General features: G+C 43.2%; 1 protein-coding gene across 1 annotated transcript; it reads left to right on the top strand.

Moving 5' to 3' along the window:
- The first annotated feature begins 6,350 nt into the window (after window positions 1-6,350).
- On the top strand, window positions 6,351-8,366 carry LOC126273132 (ejaculatory bulb-specific protein 3-like). Its single transcript, XM_049976588.1, has 2 exons — window positions 6,351-6,572; window positions 8,115-8,366. Exons 1-2 carry the CDS (start codon window positions 6,377-6,379, stop codon window positions 8,303-8,305), a joined length of 387 nt encoding a protein of 128 aa, XP_049832545.1. The 5' UTR covers window positions 6,351-6,376; the 3' UTR covers window positions 8,306-8,366.
- Window positions 8,367-20,568: the final 12,202 nt, after the last annotated feature.

Genomic DNA, 20,568 nt, shown 5'->3' with positions numbered 1-20,568 from the left:
CACGTAGGAGTACAACGAAAAATTCGAGAACCCAATCCAAAAGCTCTGTACAGGTCCTGTGCTTAGCACTCCCAAAATTTGTAGCGTTCATGTATTGTCTAGCGTCACTTTTCTTATAACTGTAGTGAAGCTACATTCACTCTTTTCTCTTTCACGTATTCAGGGGAATTTCTTTCAGGAAACAAATAAAAAAAAACAGGAAAGTCTCTGAAGTGACTGTTTGATACTCGATGGAGTGCTCATTAAAATTCAGCCGTAAAAGGACACGTGGAAACAATTGTCAGCAATTTGGAAGATACAAAGATCAATTCAAAGTAAACTTTCATACTACATCTGCAGCAACTTGCTTTTTCCACCATTTCGACACACGTCATCTCTTGGCACACGATGCTGCTAGAAATCCATTTTTAGCTTGCTATTCCACCATTTTGACCCACATGAATTCTTGGCACGCGCATCAGCTAGAAGTAGATTTAGTTCGTCCATATCTATAGTCTCCAAAAGTGATATTACGTAAAGGACTCGCCAGATAAAAACTCTGAATTTTTTTTAGTGAGGGAACCACACGAACTATAGCTATAGACAAGGCTGTCACTTTAGAGCATAAAATGTAAAGATGTGGACACTATCAGTGACGGACGAGGTAGCAGTAGGGGAAATGAAATAGTGCCGGGTGAACTAGCCCATGACGTTAGCTTATCGATTCAAGCAGAAGTTTGTCTTTTAACGTTTGAATGCAGAGATCAGTTTACACAAGAACTGTCACAAATATACACGGCCATAAAGGAAATCACTAAAAGTTTCCAAATCGTTGAAAGAAAATTTATGCTGCAAGCTTCTGGAGACGTTCTGAGACTGGAGAATCTGGTAGAAATTTACGATGAGCTTGAGAAGGAGGAGTTGCAGAAAGAAATGAAAAGGTGTGGTAGGCAGCTACGTGCAACTGATACGAATGTGGACGTTGCTGCTAGATGGACAGCCAGTGAAATATTTCAGTTTATAATTAAATGAGGATTCAGTGAATCCTCGGCGTAAATATCACATATAATCCAATACTTCTACCCATTTGTGTCTCAAACGCATCATGGCAGAGAAGCCTCTCTAAGCTGAAACTATTAAAAAATTATCTTCGCTTTTGATGAATCAAGAACGACTAGTCAGTCTGTACATATTAACGACTGAAAGAAAAGTCTCAGTGAAATAGATTTCAGCGATGTTACTGTGAATTACAGTACAATAAAGCACAACATCATGTACAATAATAACATCAGTAATAACAACCTCGTACTAAGGCTACATAACTAACTGACAGCACAATTATAGAAGCTCTGATTCTAGACGTGTAAAATAAAATTCTATTCTTTATTATTTTTTAGTTACCCTAGTTGATGGTTGTTGTGCTAAATGCCAATTCTTATTTTAAGTTTCACGATTAAACGCGCATAGAGTACACACAGTATAAATACTGCACCTTTTTGGCAGACATTACAACTGTATTATTTATCTTTTGCGGAATATACACTACAAATGTTTCAATTTCTAAGCAGACCTGGACTCCTATTTAGTCTGGCAGTCCAGGACGACCGAGAGGCTTAATGCCTCTGTCTGTCAAACTTCCAGTGTTTAATTTTCAGCTGTGCTGTAACTGTTGTGGAGCTCGTCAGTGTTTGTGTCAAACTGTATCACACGAACAGAGTTGAGACTGTGGCAGCAGGACTCGTAGAGGGCTCTGCCAGCGAGTCGGTGTGCGTGACCGCCTGGACACATCCCGCAGATACGGGATTACGATCAACCAGTAACATGAGAGGGAACCCTGAAGTACCACCGATCAGCCGGACAGGACGGATTGGACAGGACACCTCGTTAGCCATGGTCCGGTCGGCGGCCGATAAGGAGACTGTGCCGTCGGATCTGTGGAAGTGCTCCACGCCCACTGGAGTTCGCTGCAGGACACTCTCTTCTTGGCGGTTCCTGGGATGCACGAATTGGGGCAGCGTCTTGAGCTGCGTGAGGTGTTGCCATACAGAGCTTCCTCACTTCTGGCGCAAGTTGTTGTTAATTCTCTCCTTTACACTACTAGTATCGTGATTATAGGAAAGATAAAACATTGCTATTGGCGTGTACATAGGATCTTAGTGTGTGCAAAGGTCACTACTTATTATTGCGTGCCTGTTACGCAATTTTGTAATAGATTATCCGTGATTCTGAGTATTTATATTGTAATTAGTTTGGCCAGTTGTGCTGCAGTTCTCAGTCTACGAAGGGTTACATCTCTGTACCTTTCTTCAGGTGATATAAGCAGGTCACTTCAAAGTAAAGCAAAACATAAGATATTTTGGTGAATTCGTTACAATGTTGCTGTAATTATTGCTGTAATTCCTTTTCCAGTGACTGAAATGTGAATATTAGTGTCCCCTTGTTTTGCCTTATAAATTTTTATTTCGAAAACTTTCATGCTCACCCCTTCAATCTGCAACTACATCTACTTCTGCGTGGTAGCTGTGCAAACCTCTCTTACGAACCTGGCTGAGGGTTCATCGAACCACCTTCACACTAATTCTCTGGTATTCTACTATGGAACATAGTACAAGCTCTTATTTTATTATTATGATCGCTTCTCTCTATGTAGGTTTGTGTCAACAAAATATTTTCGCATTCGGAAGAGAAAGTAAGTGATTGAAATTTCATGAGAAGGTTCCGCTGCAACATGAAACCCCTTTGTTTTAATGATACCGGCACCAAATCCTATTTCATGTCCGTGACACTCTCTCCAGAATTGATCGATAACAGAAAACGTGCTGCCCTCCTCTGAATTTACTCAATCTACTCCACTGTTGCTATCTTTTAAAGATAGCAGTGTTCCAAACGAGGAAGGACCGAGCGAGGTGGCGCAGTGGTTAGACACTGGACTCGCATTCGGGAGGACGACGGTTCAATCTCGCGTCCGGCCATCCTCATTTAGGTTTCCCGTGATTTCCCTAAATCGCTCCAGGCAAATGTCGGGATGGTTCCTTTCAAAGGGCACGGCTGACTTCCTTCCCCATCAGGCATACACTTCGAGATGGAGTAATAATCACACCTGCTTCAGTGATTTTCTGCAGCTCGCGAACCTGTCCTGTATGTGTATTTTTACATCAGACACATCCTGGCCTAGAATTCTGCAAGGAGCCTTCTGCATTATTCAGCCTCTTCGAGTTTGTGGTGTGCAAAACAATCAGTTAGATAAGAGAGAGTTGACACAATGTGTTATTTGACGAATAGGTAATGGCACAGATAGTTAAAGAATCCTGATCTATAGCCGGTAAACACAACAGCCAGTCACTAAAGGATGTGGGCTGTGTATCGCAGCTGTCTGGAGTGACAATTTTGAAACAATCAGCTATCGTTTTGGTCATGGACCACAGGAACTTGCAGTTACAAATATTGCTATGCAACGGAATCAATGTCCAACAACCCCATTCCCTGAACTTTCATCAGCACAGTGCAAGTCACAATACAGTCCACAATGTCCAAGAATCCTTATAGGTGAAGAATTACGGAAGGAAATGAGTCCATCCCAGTCTCTTAAAGAGGTTTAGTGGTTATGGTAATATATCTGTTCCAAGGAGAATATTTAAATGTAATGTCTTTCTGTCACTAGCTAAAGCATAATGTTACGAACCATATCCAGGAAAATCTTGCATTATATCAGTTGTGGTAAACCTTTCCCCGGTGTTTGCTACCGTTTTGTAAATATTTGATATTGACACATTGACTGCGCTTTCCTAAAGTACAGCTACAGACACGGAGGCTGTTTCATTTTTCTCGAATAAAGTGATGAAAATAAAAAAAAAACATTTTAGAGGCTAGTTCGTAGACTGGCAGACACTTAGTTACTGATACAGAAATCCAGAATAGTCGAGGAAAATAATTTACAAGAGTGCACAGAAAATGCACAAATCAGCAGTGAGGAAATATGCAAATAAACTTGAAAAATTGAAAATGTATGTGCCATCTTGTACACAGATTATTCTAAATAAGGAAAACATTCACCGGCCAATATAGCATGTAATTTTTAATTTTGTTCACATTGGTAGACTTTGAAAAAAACTTTCTGTCGTAATTTGATCTTCGGAAATTCTCATTAACATGCATGCATGCCACCAATACAGCGAGAAAGTGAAAAGTGTTCGCTCTGTATTGTTGTTATGTGCTCACGTCAGTAAGGATTTCTAAAGATCCGATGATGACAGCAATAGTCTGTCGAAAACGGACATTTTATAATAAAATAAATGCAGCAACGGAACTTGGTTGCAGAGGATTTTTCTGTTCATCAATGAGAGATCTCTCCATTCGAACCACCGCAACCTAAATTTTCCAAACAAAATGAATTTTTCAACGTTACAGATTATAAAGTAAACTTAGAGGAGTCTATACTATATGAGGTAATGCTGCGGAGTTCTGCAAAATGAACTAAAATGTACTGATATATTACTTCTGAGTTACGGAACATAAATTCCTCTGTTACCTCAAAAAGTTATGGTACGATAACAGATTCTGTACACTAGAAAACGTCACACCACAGTGGTGTGACAGTAGAGTGGGAGGCATTTACTACGAAACATGTCGCTCCGGGCCTAGTCCTGTGAAATCGTCCTATTGGCTGTGGTGGCGCCACAGCCTGCAGATGGTGGGTGGGTCGATCATTCCGTAGTGCTTCTAATTGCGTTCGGCTGCTGTCTTCAGTACTGGCTTAACAGAGACTGGTTTTTTCATGGTAGAAGGTGCTTTCCATAAACTGCGCAAATAAACTTTTAAAAGCCCAGTATAGCTAATAAAGTTGTTAACCTGTACAGATAACCTACACGAAGTAGTTACCAGCGCTAGCCTACCGGTTTAGTGAGAACGCTCATACTAGATAGGTAGAAGACTCGTGTGAGATTGCGGAAGCAACAGCTACATGGCGTTCTATAAAAGAGACAGAATTGGCAAAGTCTCATTGAAGACAATAAATGATAACGTTGAAATGGTTCGGGGCCGTAGTCATGTAATTGAGAGTGCCTCCATTTGACTATATACGTCGTTTATTCTGATGTACGGTAATGAATTCGGCCTTTGGCTATTTTCAAGTACAACAGTTTTGGGCATGATCAGGCGTCTATAAACGAAGTCACCGTCGAAATATGTTAAATTTAATTAAATAATATAAATAATACCGTGTCAAAATGTTAGCTTTTATTTCTGACAGACATTTTCTGAATCTGTTCTCGTTTTTATGCTGTGACTCCTGCATTATATAATCATATTTAATATGCAGGGTATTTCGACGATGGCCACTTTTATAGAAGTGTGATCATGACCAATTGTGTGATATCTGAAAATGCCAAAGGGACGAAATCAAGACTGTACAATAGGAAAAACCAATCTATACACTCAAATGGAAGATCTTTCATTAAAAAAATAATTTTAACTGTTACCCTCTTTCATCCGGAGGAGATTATCGGTGAAAAGTGATAGAGCCTGTGTACTGACAGTATGTGGCGACCTTCCCTTCCATGTAAAACTAGATCCATAAGTCTGTAAATGCCTGTACGTATTAATTTTGTTTCGTTATTATTCTTAAACTGTAATATTATCGCAAGACCAATTTTCTCATAAGAGTTACCCACAAATAAATAAAACTACTACTACTACTAATAGCTTTTGCAATCTCTTAGTCGTATCTGAGACGCTATGTGGAAGTAGTTGTACAGGAGGTCAAAGAGAGGTCAAAGAGACGGTTAATAAAGTGATTTAATAACATAGAGCGCAGAGAATTAATCTTAGCCTATCAATAAATACTTCGGAATAATACAGTGAAGCAACACGTCACTTAATTTGGCCCCATGAACCGTAAACTGGTGGAGTGTATGAATTCTGGACACAGCTAGAGGTTGAACTTCGAGTTACTCTACGACCTCTCCGAGGGAGGGACGAAAGAAATATTTCACCTTGTCAGACAACACGTACGATACTGAAGCAAATTGTGAGAGGGTATGGAATGTCAAATTCTGAAATACTTGAAGTTATGTTTCTCAGTTAATAAGTGAAAGCTCACCACACACTCACCGGAATGTCGATATCACAGGAGGAGAAGTATGAAAGATAAAAGTGCATATGCTGAATGCTTTGCATACTCGCAAAAGATGGTTCAGCTACAACGGAAATTCGGCAATATTAAGGGAAGTGTACGTGGATGGCTGTAAACTGGAATGGAAAAACACGCCACGCTGGTGACGCACGAACGCCTCCCAGGAGGGCAAAGACCCATGCAGTTGCGTGGTGGGGGACCCGCCTGCTGTATATATACTGGCAGCAGGAGAGTGTGCGCATCAGCTGTGAACTCCGCACTGCAGACATGAAGGCCGCCCTTGTTCTCGTCTCGGCACTGGCCGTCATTGTGGTCACCGCGGCGGAAGAGAAGTACACCACCAAGTACGACAACGTCAACCTCGACGAGATCATTGCCAATGACCGCCTGCTCAACAAGTACGCCCAGTGCTTGCTGGAGAACGACGAAAACAACTGTACGGCCGACGGGAAGGAATTAAAGAGTAAGTTGCCTGTAGGATCTGACAACGTTTACTACCTTCCATGTACTGATGAGCTTAGGACATGCATAAATATTCACTGACAATTTCGGTTGCAAAGTGAAGATTCTGTAACTAACCAACTCCAATTAGATACAGAGAGTGATTGATTTTGAGAACTGTGTAAAACAGAAAACAAAAGATATACAGAAAACTTTTGTAGTACTGTGTTACTTGATAATAGTGAAAAAGTAATACAGAGACGTAGTATGGAAAGATGTCACATGAAACAGTGGAGAAAAGGCCTGTGTATAAAATGTGTAAGAAAGGTCACAGAGGTGTGATTACACAGTATTTCATTAACGGGTGGGTATCTTCACGCTAGATGATAAAGGAGGAAAAGAACCATGTGTGGTTGCGTTCTAGAAGTTGTTTAGGGTTCTAGCTGAGACGTATATGTAACGAGTGTATCAGTGATTAGTCATACTGAGAACTGAGAATAGACGATAGCTTACTGCCTGCCGGGGTGGCCGAGCGGTTCTAGGCGCTGCAGTCTGGAACCGCGCTACCGCTACGGTCGCAGGTTCGAATCTTGTCTCGGGCATAGGTGTGTGTGATGTCTTTAGGTTAGTTAGATTTAAGTAGTTCTAAGTTCTAGGAGACTGATGACCTCAGTAGTTAGGTCCCATAGTGCTCAGATCCATTTCAACCACTTTTTGGTAGCTTACAAAATTTTTCTATTAAGTTAGGTTGCCTGGTGTGAAAGTCAAAACAGCAGGTCGTCGCTTCTGAAGTTTATAAGAATTTTAACGTTAATAATAATATAAAGAAACAGGAAGTGTTACTGTCATACTAATTGTTACCCTGCAGTAAGTGACTACTAAAATGTTATGGACGTCAGATTGCGGTGGATGAGAAGGGGTTCACAAAGCATTTTTCTACGAATGTTGATAGTAGACGTATGACCTAAGAAAGGATCCTGAATGGACTGGATTAACTGATGACATCTCTGACGGACAAAATATAAGTTAGAGGTCGACAGGTTTGAAGCTCTCACGATGAACAGAAACCAGAACGCGGCTGGGCACAATGAAGAAAAATCTTGGCAAAGGAAATACAGATGATGGCTGCAAGGAAAAAACCCAGTAATGTGTAACTGTTATTGAACATGGTCTTTAATGTCCATCATCGACCATAAAAACAATAAGCGCGGCATTATCAGTGTCTTATATAAAAAAAGCTGTTTGGAACTTGTTTCAACTTGTAGGTGAGCTAAAATACAAATTTCTTCATCAGAACTTAATTCTTACGCAGGAACATACCTTTTCAACAGTGTTACCGTCTGTTGTGAACATGTGAACATGTGAACGTGGAATTCATTATTAAAGTATAAAGTTACTATCTCAATTTCCAGAACGAAAAATATGCATACTGTTTGGTAGTACATAACACAGTTGTAAGAAAAGACTTGTAAGCACGAAGGGTTTTATCCACAAGTAAAATTAGTAGACTCCGCTTTACATCTGAGAAGCTCTCAGGTTTACTAAAATGTTTTTCTGCCTGCAGGTGTCATCCCCGACGCGCTGAGCAACGAGTGCGCCAAGTGCAATGAGAAGCAGAAGGAGGGCACCAAGAAGGTGCTGAAGCACCTCATCAACCACAAGCCCGACATCTGGGCGCAGCTGAAGGCCAAGTACGACCCCGACGGCACCTACAGCAAGAAGTACGAGGACAGGGAGAAGGAGCTCCACCAATAAGCACTGTACTCCCACGTTTCCGCTGAATAAATGTTCTGTTATAATAAAATATTTTCTGTAACTACCCGCGTCGTCTTTCAAACACTTATCAATAATTACTTCCAAAAATGAAAGAAATCAGAGTTGCGTTTATTAAAAACGCTGATAAATCCTAATTTTATCTCACCTGAATGGTTTACCTGTAGAATGTTGTCAATATTTCGTGTTTACGTTGGGTGGGAAGAGACATCATACATAGCCTGCAGCTATGTGTCAATTCTAATCTAGACGTGTTTCAAAAGAGTTCTACTAACGTTTTTCTGACGCATATGAAGGGCACTCAGTGGGTAATGCAACATTAACACTGTATACTCCAGTTTCTAGCAATGATTAGTAACGTAATGCATTTCTTTCTGAAAGGAGGATGGTTTTATTCTTAATTCCAATAAAGCATATAATTACCTATTCTCTTGGCTAGAGAACACTGTTTTTAAACGTCCAGTGAGACTGCATTACTCCGACTTAATGGTGGGGCCTATATGCCAGTATGGTATCACTCAATAGGTCGACGTCTGAACCAACGAGTTTTTAAGCACTACCCACATCGAGGTCCAGTTGAGCAGAGAGTTGTTTGATAGTGATCAATCGATCACCTTCAATGAGAGTGTCCGCACTTACCAAGGCTGAGGGAGTCACCGCTGTGTGCGGCTGGCCGCACGTAGGAGATTGGACACGTTAGCACGACCTTGTTACGACGATGACAGACGTCTAGCCCAATGACTCATTGTGCTTTTGTTCACTGCCAGGGATCCGTAGACATTCTGCAAGCCGCTATGAATACAGTACCTTGCATGCTCTCGCTTTCACCACAACGAACTCAACTACAGCTCTTTGCTTGGAACGCTCCTCCACTGCAGATGCCATTTTGAAGCAAACTTACAGCGCCACCACTTTTCTGAACTTCATGAAACTACAGGGGCTGCAGCGGGAATATTTCATGAAGTCCCACCATAAATTTAGCATTTTTTCTTCGTAAACTGGCAGAGAAAACACTGTATAGCGTTAATTATTGAACGACCACTTACGAACATTGCTCTCATCGATATAAAAGGCTACATCTAAATGACCGTTTCTGTTTTATCTGATATTTTTCTCTGTGACTTCAGCACAACTTGGAAAGCGCTGTAGTCATTAATCATCTTTATAACGATGATCCGTGGTCTTGGTGTCTCTCATGTAAGATACTCAAGTGGTACAATGGATAATGTTAGTTTTGCTGTTGAGATGTCTGTCATACAAGATATAGAGATGGTTGCATTATACATTATCCACATCCACGGGTATCCGATTTCTATGTCTCATTCCCGCATGTACACAGAGAACTGTTTCATATTCCCGTTATTAGTGTGATAGGAAATTTTGAAAATAATTACGATATTGCAGTCTCTACAGTCTGTATCACTAGCACAGAACAGTTACGTTATCTTAACGTGGAAAGTGGCAATATGCATTTGTGACTGGAACGAGTTTGAAACATCCTATTTTTCCTTATGTTTCCAATATTTCTTATATGATGAGAGTGCAGTCAGTTACAAGAGACAGGAAGATATGGTGAAAAATATGCGTAGCGGAACCGCAGTAAAAGTGTTTATACACTGTCGAGCTAAAACATTATGACCACCCACTTCATATCGTGCATCTTTGGACTGGAATACGGCTGTGATTCTATGTGTAGCAGTGGTTCTGTGTAGCAGGGATTCGATAACTCCTTGGTAGTCTTCTGGAGGTACGGGGGACCAGATTACTCAGAGGTCAAACATTTTCAGTACATTATGGTTCGGTAGTTTGAGGACTTGAAGCTGGCAGTCAGATGTACTGCATGGTATTGAGATCAATCCAGTTTCGCGGACAGAGCATAAGCCACGAGTATACTCTGATTTTCATGAAACCACGATTCCTCGAAGCACCATTCTGTCGATGTGATACGGTGTTGTCCTGCTGGAAGATACCATCGCTGTCCAAAAAGACATCATATGTGAAGCGATACAGGCAGTCCGCAATAGCGTTGTCGTAACCTACAATTGTCACAGTTTCTCTGATTACTGCCACAAGTTCCACAGAATCCCATATGACTGTCACACATTGCATGACACTGCGCCCATCAGCCTGCGTCCTTGGAATAGTGCATATTTCGAGGAATTGTTCACCTGCAGGACCGCGTATCGAGACAAGACCACTGGCCTGCTGTAACAAGAAACGTGATTAATTCCATCAGGCTACACGTTTCCATTAATCCACGGTCTATTCTCGATGGCGCTTTATATATTCCTGACATTACCAGAATGGGAGCGATCTGCTGTATAATGAAGTCTGGAAAAAATCCAGAGTCTAGGCTGGTAGTACAGTATTTATTAAAATGGCCGGTTAGGATAATGCTACGATACCATCTTCGGATTTTCAACTTAACAATATATATACTCTCCGTAATTTGTGATATGACACTGTACAAAGCGCGGCTAGTGGAGATTGTATGAATTGTAAAGTTGATATTCCGAAGATGCTAAAATAGTCTCACCGAAACCACTCGTTTAAATAAATACACTACTGGCCATTAAAATATCCACACCACGAAGGTGACGTGATACAGACGCGAAATTTAACCGACAGGAAGAATATGCTGTGAAATGCAAATGATTAGCTTTTTAGAGCATTCATACAAGGTTGGCACCGGTGGCGACACCTACAACGTGCTGACATGAAGAAAGTTTCCAACAGATTCCTCATACACAAACAGCAGTTGACCGGCGAAACGTTGTTGTGATGCCTCGTGTAAGGAAGAGAAATGCGTACCATTACGTTTCCGACTTTGATAAAGGTCGGATTGTAGCCTATCGCGATTGCGGTTTATCGTATCGCGACATTGCTGCTCGCGTTTGTGGAAATCCAGTGACTGTTAGCAGAATATGGAATCGGTGGGTTCAAGAGGGTAATACGGAATGCCATGCTGGATCCCAGCTACCTCGAATCACTAGCAGTCGAGACGACAGGCATCTTATCCTGATGGCTGTAACGGATCGTGCAGCCACGTCCCGATCTCTGAGACAACAGATGGGGACGTTTGCAAGACAACAACCATCTGCATGAACAGATCGACGACGTTTGCAGCAGCTTGGACTATCAGCTCAGAGACCATGGCTGCGGTTACCCTTGACGCTGCATCACACACAGGAGCGCCTGCGATGGTGTACTGAACGACGAACCTGGGTGCACGAATGGCGAAACGTCATTTTTTCGGATGAATCCAGGTTCTGTTTACAGCATCATGATGGTCGCATCCGTGTTTGGCAACATCGTGGTGAACGCAGTTGGAAGCGTGTATTGTCATCTGGCGTGATGGTACGGGGTGCCATGGGTTACACGTCTCGGTCACCTCTTGTTCGCACTGACAGAACTTTGAACAGTGGACCTTACATTTAAGATATGTTACGACCCGTGGCTCTACCCTTCATTCGATCCCTGCGAAACCCTACATTTCAGCAGGATAATGCACGACCGCATTTTGCAGGTCCTGTACGGGCCTTTCTGGATACAGAAAATGTTCGACTGCTGCCCTGGTCAGCACATTCTCCAGATCTCTCACCAAATGAAAACGTCTGGTCAATGGTGGTCGAACAACTGGCTCGTCACAATAAGCCAGTCACTACTCTTGATGAACTGTGGTAACATGTTAAAGCTGCAAGGGCAACTGTACCTATACACGCCATTCAAGCTCTGTTTGACTCAATGTCCAGGCGTATCAACGCCGTTATTACTGCCAGAGGTGGTTGTTCCAGGTACTAATTTCTCAGGATCTATGCACCCAATTTGCGTGAAAATGTAATCACCTGTCAGTTCTAGTGTAAAATATCTGTCCAATGAATACCCGTTTAGCATCTGCATTTGTTCTTGGTGTAGCAATTTTAATGGCCATAGCGTACTTTACTAGCAGTCTTGCCTGTTTGGATTTTTCCAGAGTTCGGCGACAATATGTCCACTGCAGTCCTAATAAAGAATGGCTTGGAGCCAACATGCGAATACGCAGGCGTCTTCTGCTGTGCCTACACCAGCGTTGTTCACTATCTTCAGATCTGACACGTCCTGCCACCTATCCTACTATATAGAGTGAACAAGCATCCGACTTCCTCTTTATGTGATGCTGCGTGGACATACATCACGTTGTCGGTTAAGCGTGGCCTTACCATCCACCAGCCACTACACAGATGCTTACAAGATTAACACGCGAACAGCCGACCAACGTTGCTGAGATGCTCATTTTCAGGCAATGGGCCGTAACTTTTGTCAATATCGATTATGTCAATGAATATCTCATGTTTTCTCATTTACGGCCGTATCGTGGCTAGAAAGAGTTTCTATTCGTCTCTACAGAGCTTAAATATATTACTTATCGATTCAGCTGTCCACATCACGATCAAGCTTCAGTCAATCTCGCAATGGATAGTAGTTTTAACGTTTGGCTAGTGAGTGCTTATTTTCGAGGGCTTTACTGCTAAAATGTAACAAGGCGAAGCGGAGTAGAAGACAATCGAAGACAAAATGAAACGATACAAAACAGTATCAGACAGTAGGGTCCAAAAAAATCAGCATAAATAACACCCAACAAAGCGAGCGTGTGTAGCTAGTTAGTTAATGTTTTTCCGTCCATAGATCATATTCAGATTGGTATCAGATTTGGCACGCCATCGGAATAACAAAAAAGTTCAAATTAACTGATTTCTGCACACAGTAATATTGTCTTTGTACTGTAGAATTTGGGTGGAGCGGGCTTCGCGCTAGCGGTTGTGAAAGCAACAGATCAGTTTAACATCTAATTTCTTAAATATAAAAGATTCTTATCGACAACAGAGAAATGATAACAAAGCAGAATCAATAGCCCAATACAGTTCTTGAGGGCAGGGGTCTACAAGAGAACAACAGGGTAAGGTACCTTTTACACAATGGAAACCAAATTCAGTCAGATAGAATGGGGCCAAAAATAGTTTATAGTATTGTAATATCTTACAATACCTAGCTCTTGGCCACAAGCAGAATAACGACAGTAAAAATTAAATTATGTGCTTAACTACAGCGCAGCAAATTTAAAACAGCTGTCTAATTCGGTTAAGACTACCTACGTTAGCACTCAACTAAATATATACAGATCAGCCGGAACATTATGAACACCGGCATACTGTCGACATAAACCTTCCCAGGCGAGGAATGACTGCTGCTCAGACACACACGTGGTACATGTGGTATCAGTGAGCGTGTTGTCCGCATGTAAAATCGGGGAAGCGCACCATCTGCCTGAGTTTGACCGAGAGGAGATCGTGGTGGGCTGGAGCCTTTGCAAGAAAATGTCGGAAACTGCTCGACTTGTCGGGTGTTCGAAGAATACTGTGGTGAGTGTCCTGAACACGTGGCGAAATCAAGGTGAAAACACATCCAGGCGTCATGTTTTGGGTGGCCATCATTTATTACATATCTCGGACGTCGAAGGATGGATACAGTGGTAAAACAGGGCAGGCGATGAACTGTGGCGGAACGAGCATCAGACTAAAGGCGAGCTGAGTACAAAAGTGTATCTGAATAAACAGTGCGCCGAATATTCCTAATGATGGGTCCCACAGCAGACGACCAAGCATCTGGCAATGTTAATACCATGACATGGGTGACTACGACTGAAATGGGCACGTGACCATCGACACTAGATGTTGGCGCATAGCCAGAGCGCTGCATGGTCGGATGCATCCCTCTACGTTCTTCGTAATGCAGATGGGAGATATCGAATTCTTGACACCTGTAGTTCGGGATGGAAACAAAGTGGCGGCGGCTTCTTTATGGCCTCTGGAACATCTACATTGTCATCCCAGGGACCAGTGGAGCTCGTGCAAGGCACCATGGGCGCCAGGGAGTATCTCACATTGGTTGCAGACCAAGTACACCCCTTCATAACTCTGATGTTTGCCGACGGTACTGGCATTTTTCTACAACATAACGCGCCATATCACAACTCAAGGAGTATGAAAAAATGGTTCGAGAAACAGAGAGGCGAGTTTCGGTTGATGTGCTGGCTCCCAACTCGACAGATGTGAACCCTATCGAAAACGTCTGGGATGTCGTTCAACATGGCGTCAGAGCTCATCGCCTGCCCCTCCCTGCAGTTTACGGGAATTATGTGAATTTTGTGTGCAGATGTGATGCCAACTTCCTCCAGTGATCTACCAAGATCTCATTGCTTCCATGATACGATGCGACGCCGCTGTTATCCCTGGCAAAGTTGGACATATTGGCTATTAGGTAGGTCGTTATAATGTTCTGGCTGATTAGTGTTGGTCTACGCTTAACCCCTTATCGTCACTAAAGCAAAGCTACTATCAACCAGCAAAATTCTCAATGTAGTTTTCTGTACAATACGACAGACAGAACAGATCACTCTTGCAGGGTAAGACAACAAGATAAATGTCTATACAATGGTTTCAAAAAAATCGTTCACCCTCACAGCGTTATAACAAAAGATCTTATTGAGCATAACGACACGTATAAAATCAGTCATGCTCAGACAACACAAATAACGAAATCAGTATCGCTCCCGCTTAAGGAAAACTTCCACATACTCAGTGCGCCTTCACATACTTAGCCGTAACCGACGCACTGTGCCCATTGATCTATCGTTTGTAATATTACTGGTCATCTGCTACACGGAATGCACCATTTACGCTTCGCTCTGCACTTCATTACTTCATTCGCCTGATCAAAGTATTGCTGTTGGCTCCCAGTTAGAGTTCCTCTTGTGATCTGGAAACCCTTGTAGGCGTCTCCACTGGAATAGCCTTCCTTTCGCCCGGGAAAAAGACACCAACTGCTCCACTTTGTTACTTGTGTCCACATAGTGGCCATGCCCCGCACTGACCGTTAGTGAGGTCCCGCAGACAGATACTTGGTGAACCAACTAGGAGCAGGCTTCTCATGCTTGTCTCTCCACCAAGTGACTGCCTCTAACTGCTACAATGGAAGGCAGTGGTCTGCATGGAGGGGCCAGGTTAATGACACGCACAGTGTCAGGGACGACTGCGGGCTGCCGTCCCTTGCCATCATCTGAATGAAGTCCGCCGTGCACCGCTGCTCGCAGTTCAAGGCCCGACTGCTCAGTCTGGTACGCCCACTGGGGTGGGCTGTCCAAGACTCTGAATTGATTGCCTGTCAGTCCAAAACCCTTTTTGTATGAATGCGGAAGATATGGGGACCAGTGTTAGATAACGAAGCACGGAGGAGGAGGAAACACGAGGAAATCTACCTTCTGATGCGACAACCAACTCCCCTACCGAAGAAAAAGAGCAAAAGAATACAAATGGGTGGGCCATGTAGCCCGTATGCCAGATGGAAGACAGACGAAGAAGCCACTAGCGGGTAAACCAAACACGCCCCATTGGACGACCAAGGCAGCGTTGGATGTACGACCTGGCGAAGGACCTAGCAGCCTTGGGAGTTGAAGACACCTCGAGGAACCGGGCACAAAACACGAAAGAGTTGAGGCAGTTTGTGGGAGCAGCACGTGGTCTTCAGGGCCTGTGATCGCTGAATATCTATCTATCATGATGCGTGGTGTCTATTCTTTCGGACGTGTTCGACGGAAAGGGCACAACACAGGATCCGCAGCTGTGATACATATCACGTAAATTGAAAATTGGAGGGGATTGGGGATGGGGAACTAAATGAAAGGAACGGGAAGGACTAATGGTATGACGTGCATTGGGACTTTAGGCGGAATCAGCGGCGACATGTGAAAATGCGTGACGAACTGGAACTCAAACCCGGTACCTCCTGCTTACCAGGCAGTTGCATTAACCACTGCTCCACCTGGATACAGTGTTTATCGCAAATGCGCCGACTATTTCGGCATGCGCCCCGCTCGACTCACATTCCCGCCTAGCGCCACCTATCCGCAACCCTCATCCATTTCTTTCATGCTCGCTAATTTGCATATTCTTTGCCAACGATACATGACTGAATGGTGTCCGAAAGAACAGACAACTTGCAGGATCCACAGCAGTGATACATTTCATACAGGGTGGTCCATTGATCGTGACCGGGCCACATATATCACGAAATAAGTGTCAAACTAAAAAACTATAAAGAAAGAAACTCGTCTAGCTTGAAGGGGAAACCAGATGGCGCTATGGTTGGCCCACTAGATAGCGCTGCCACAGGTCAAACGGATATCAACTGCGTTTTTTAAGTAGGAACCCCCATCTTTTATTACATATTCGTGTAGAACGTGAAGAAATATGAAAGTTTTTGTTGGACCACTTTTTTCGCTTTGTGATAGATGGCGCTGTAATGGTCACAAACGTATGGCTCACAATTATAGATGAACAGTTGGTAACAGGTAGGTTTTTTAAATTAAAATACAGAATTTAGGTACGTTTGAACATTTTATTTTTGTTGTTCCAATGTGATACATGTACCTCTGTGAACTTACCATTTCTGAGAACGCATGCTGCCACAGCGTGTCATGCAGTGAAACATCTTGTAGTAACATGGGTAGAACATAACGCAGGAAATCAGGGTACATTGCACCATTTAGATTGCCATCGATGAAATGGGGCCAAGTATCCTTTCTCCCATAATGCCACACCATGCACCCGCCAAGGTCGCTCATGTTCCACTTGTCGCAGCCATCGTGCATTTTCCGTTGCCCAATAGTGCATATTATGCCGGTTTAAGTTACCGCTGTTGGTAAATGACTCTTCGTCGCTAAATAGAACGCGTGCAAAAAATCTGTCATCGTCTCGTAATTTCTCTTGTGGCCAGTAGCAGAAATGAACGATCTTGCAGGTTGTCTGTTCTTTTGGACATATCAGAGAGAACAAAAAACATGCATTCATGCATCGTTGGGCAAAGAATCCACAATTTAGTGAGCATGAAAGAAATGGATGAGGCCTGCTGATAGGTGGCGCTACGCGGGAATGTGAATCGAGCGGGATGTATGCAGAGATATTCTGCACATTTGCAATAAACACTATGTCCAGGTGGGGCAAGGGTTAATGCAACTACCTGGTAAGCAGGATGTACCAGGTTCTTACGTCGCCTCTGATTCCGCGTTAAGTCCCGATGCAGTGATATCACTGGTTCCTTCTCTTTCCTTTCCTTTCTTCTACCTCCCTATTTAATTTACATGACAAAATCATTTCTCACACTGCCCCTTCGAAGCTCAGTGTCCAAGCTCTCTACCCTGTCCATCCTCTGGTCCACCGGATCCAGGACTGCCTCCACTTGCTCCATTAGAGGGGCGTTTCTGTGGCGTTCCTCTGGATCGCTGGACATGTTGTTATCTGTGGAAATGAGGCGGCCGATATAGCAGCTATGGCTATCTCTCTTCTTCGTCCAGCTATTCGCATGATTGCCTTCGCCGATCTACGGAGTGTTTTATGTCTTCGTGTTGCTCTTTTATGGCACACACATTGGTCGACACTTCCCAATAATAAATTGCGTGACGTGAAAGCTCTTCTCTGTGATTGGACCTCTTCCTCCCGATGTCGTCGTCGGGGGGGGAGGTAATTTTAACTAGACTCCGGATAGGGCACTGTCTTTTTAGCCATCGACATCTTTTAAGCGGCGATCCTCCCCCACTTTGTTCCCCCTGCTCTCAACTGTGGACGGTGAAACAGTTTTTACTTGAGTTCCCCTATTTTACTCCATTACGCGCCCGTCTACAGCTGTCGCTTGATTTATCTACCATTTTAGCAGATGACACGCAATCATCCGATCGCGTTCTCGAGTTCATTAGTGGCAGTGAGATGACGTCAGTAATTTGAAGCTTTTTTTGGGGACAAACAACAGCCCTTCTATATTAGTTTTTAGCTTTCCTTCTGTTTATGGTTTCCCCACTTTTTTGAGTTTTGCTCCCATTGCTGCTGGTTTCCAGTTTCGTTTTTTAGCTATTCGGAAGTCACAGATCGGGCGCTAATAACCGTAGCAGTTTTGCGCCCAAACACCTTAAAAAAAAAAAAAAAAAAAAAAACAAAAAGAAAACATCAATGTTTTTCTAACACTATTTATGTGTATCACATCACTGTACACTGTGCACACACACACACACACACACATACACACACACACACACACAGCTGGCATCAGAATCTTGACCATTATGTCCCCATTCTACTGAATTCTTCGTGTTGTCCCCCGCTCCCTGTCTTTTAAAGCTGTTTTCATACCACAATGAAAAAATCTTGAGCTCAAGAAATTATAAAATATTTAGACTGGTCCTTCTCAAACGCTGTGCACAATGTTTTACAGAAACTGTGATTAAACTAGGGCAGTTTTTTATAGAATGATAGTTGTTTATCAGCAAATAAATTACTATTTTTTAGCACACGCTATTCTATTCTAAAACAATCCTTGACTTTGTAGTGTGAGCTCTTTTGTAGGTACGCTTAAACTGAGTTTTCAGGTATCTAGATTTTAGTTGTCTCTTTAACCTCGTTGGGCAGCTTATTGTACAGTTATATGCCCTTATAAGAAAGCCAAAATGCGACCACAGCCCAGCACGACGTTGGATGCCGCGTGAGGCCGTTGCGGGCACGTGACTCGGTAACGAAAATATATATGGCTCAGACACGGACAACGGATGACCCCAGCGAATATATCAGCTGCAATGGGGAAATCCGTTTCGATAAGTGACTTTGAGGAATGGCAGATTACTATTACGCAGAACCTGTGAACGAGTGCTACTGTCTTGAGCACCTACGGAAAGAGACGGGACAGTGAAGCAACCACTAGAAGCTAAATGGCTAGACTTCCACGACTCATCACACAAACCGGTGTTCGGTGACTTATCTGATCTGTAAAATAGAACACATAGAGATCTGTGGCATCTCTGCCTAGAGAGAACACCGTTCATGCACAATTGTTTCGGAGCACACCGTTCATCAGTTCATCGTACATTGTTGAATATGGAGCGCGCCGGCCAGAGTGGCCGAGCGGTTGTAGGGGCTACAGTCTGAACAGCGCGACCGCAACGGTCGTAGGTTCGAATCCTGCCTCGGGCATGAATGTTTGTGCTGTCCTTAGGTTAGTTACTGTTAAGTAGTTCTAAGTTCTAGTCCCATAGTGCTCAGAGCCATTTGAACCAATTTTTGAACATGGAGTTGTGCAGCATACTACCCCTACATGTTAACACGTTGACCCAACGGGGACCACCGAAAAGTGGAAACCAGTTGGCTCTTCGGGTGAATCACATTTTTGCTACACGAGGTCGATGGTCGTCTTCTCAAACGCCGTCATCGAAGTGAACGACGAGTCGAAACGTGCAGCGCGCCACGGCCGCATTACATTAAAAACTCTACTGATATGTAATAAGGACACATAAATATGGAAGACAATTTGCATAACGTGCCACTAGCACAGAGAATTGTACCTTAGAAAGACATGGATGACAAGAGAGACAGGTAGAGGTAGAGGCAGGAAAAGAGAGAGAGGGAGGGGGAGAGAGAGAGAGAGAGAGAGAGAGAGAGAGAGAGAGAGAGAGAGAGAGAGAGATAAATCTAAGCTACAGGGCGGGTTCAAGCGCAGATAACGATCTCTTCTCAAGGGTACTGATAAGGACATCTGGTGTCGTGTTAGACATTTAGATTTTTTGGTGGCCCACTCCCTCTCTCCCGCTAAACCACTGCGGATTGATAAGCGCCCCTCAGGGGAACAACCCAGACAATTGTGTCACTTGACATAAAAATGTCTGGAGCCCCTTCTTCGCCCCTCTAGACGTTGAGGACCATGCACCCCTTCCCCATCTTCGTCTTTTATAACTGGAACAATTGTGTGTGAGAGGTTACTCAGGAGGGAGAGAACATGTTTATTTTTAATGAGAAACAACGCGAAGTCACGTCACTTGAGTACTGTTTGTTAAAATCAATATTAAGTGACACCAGCAGAGACCACACCCAGACAGATATGTAAATTCTCTTATTTTTATGTATATTTCCATACTTTCCTCTGGATCATAGGGAGAGATTGTGTCTATAAGTTTACAACATATTACGTCACTTAAAGTCTATTTGTTTAGTATTTCGAGGCTGCAGCAGAAGCCACACCCAGACACAAAATACGTAAGTTCTCTCAGTTTTAGTATTTTGGATATTTTGGTCAGTTCTACGTATTTTTCCAGGGCTTTCCACAAGTTTACGTATTTTGTCGTGTCGATGACATGATGCTCTCAGGCAGTCACAACTCAGAATCAGATATCA

The sequence above is a fragment of the Schistocerca gregaria genome, chromosome 5, assembly GCF_023897955.1.
Source record: "Schistocerca gregaria isolate iqSchGreg1 chromosome 5, iqSchGreg1.2, whole genome shotgun sequence".
NCBI lineage: Eukaryota > Metazoa > Arthropoda > Insecta > Orthoptera > Acrididae > Schistocerca > Schistocerca gregaria.
Note: the sequence above shows the minus strand (reverse complement) of the source record. Positions and strands in the feature narration are given on the sequence as shown.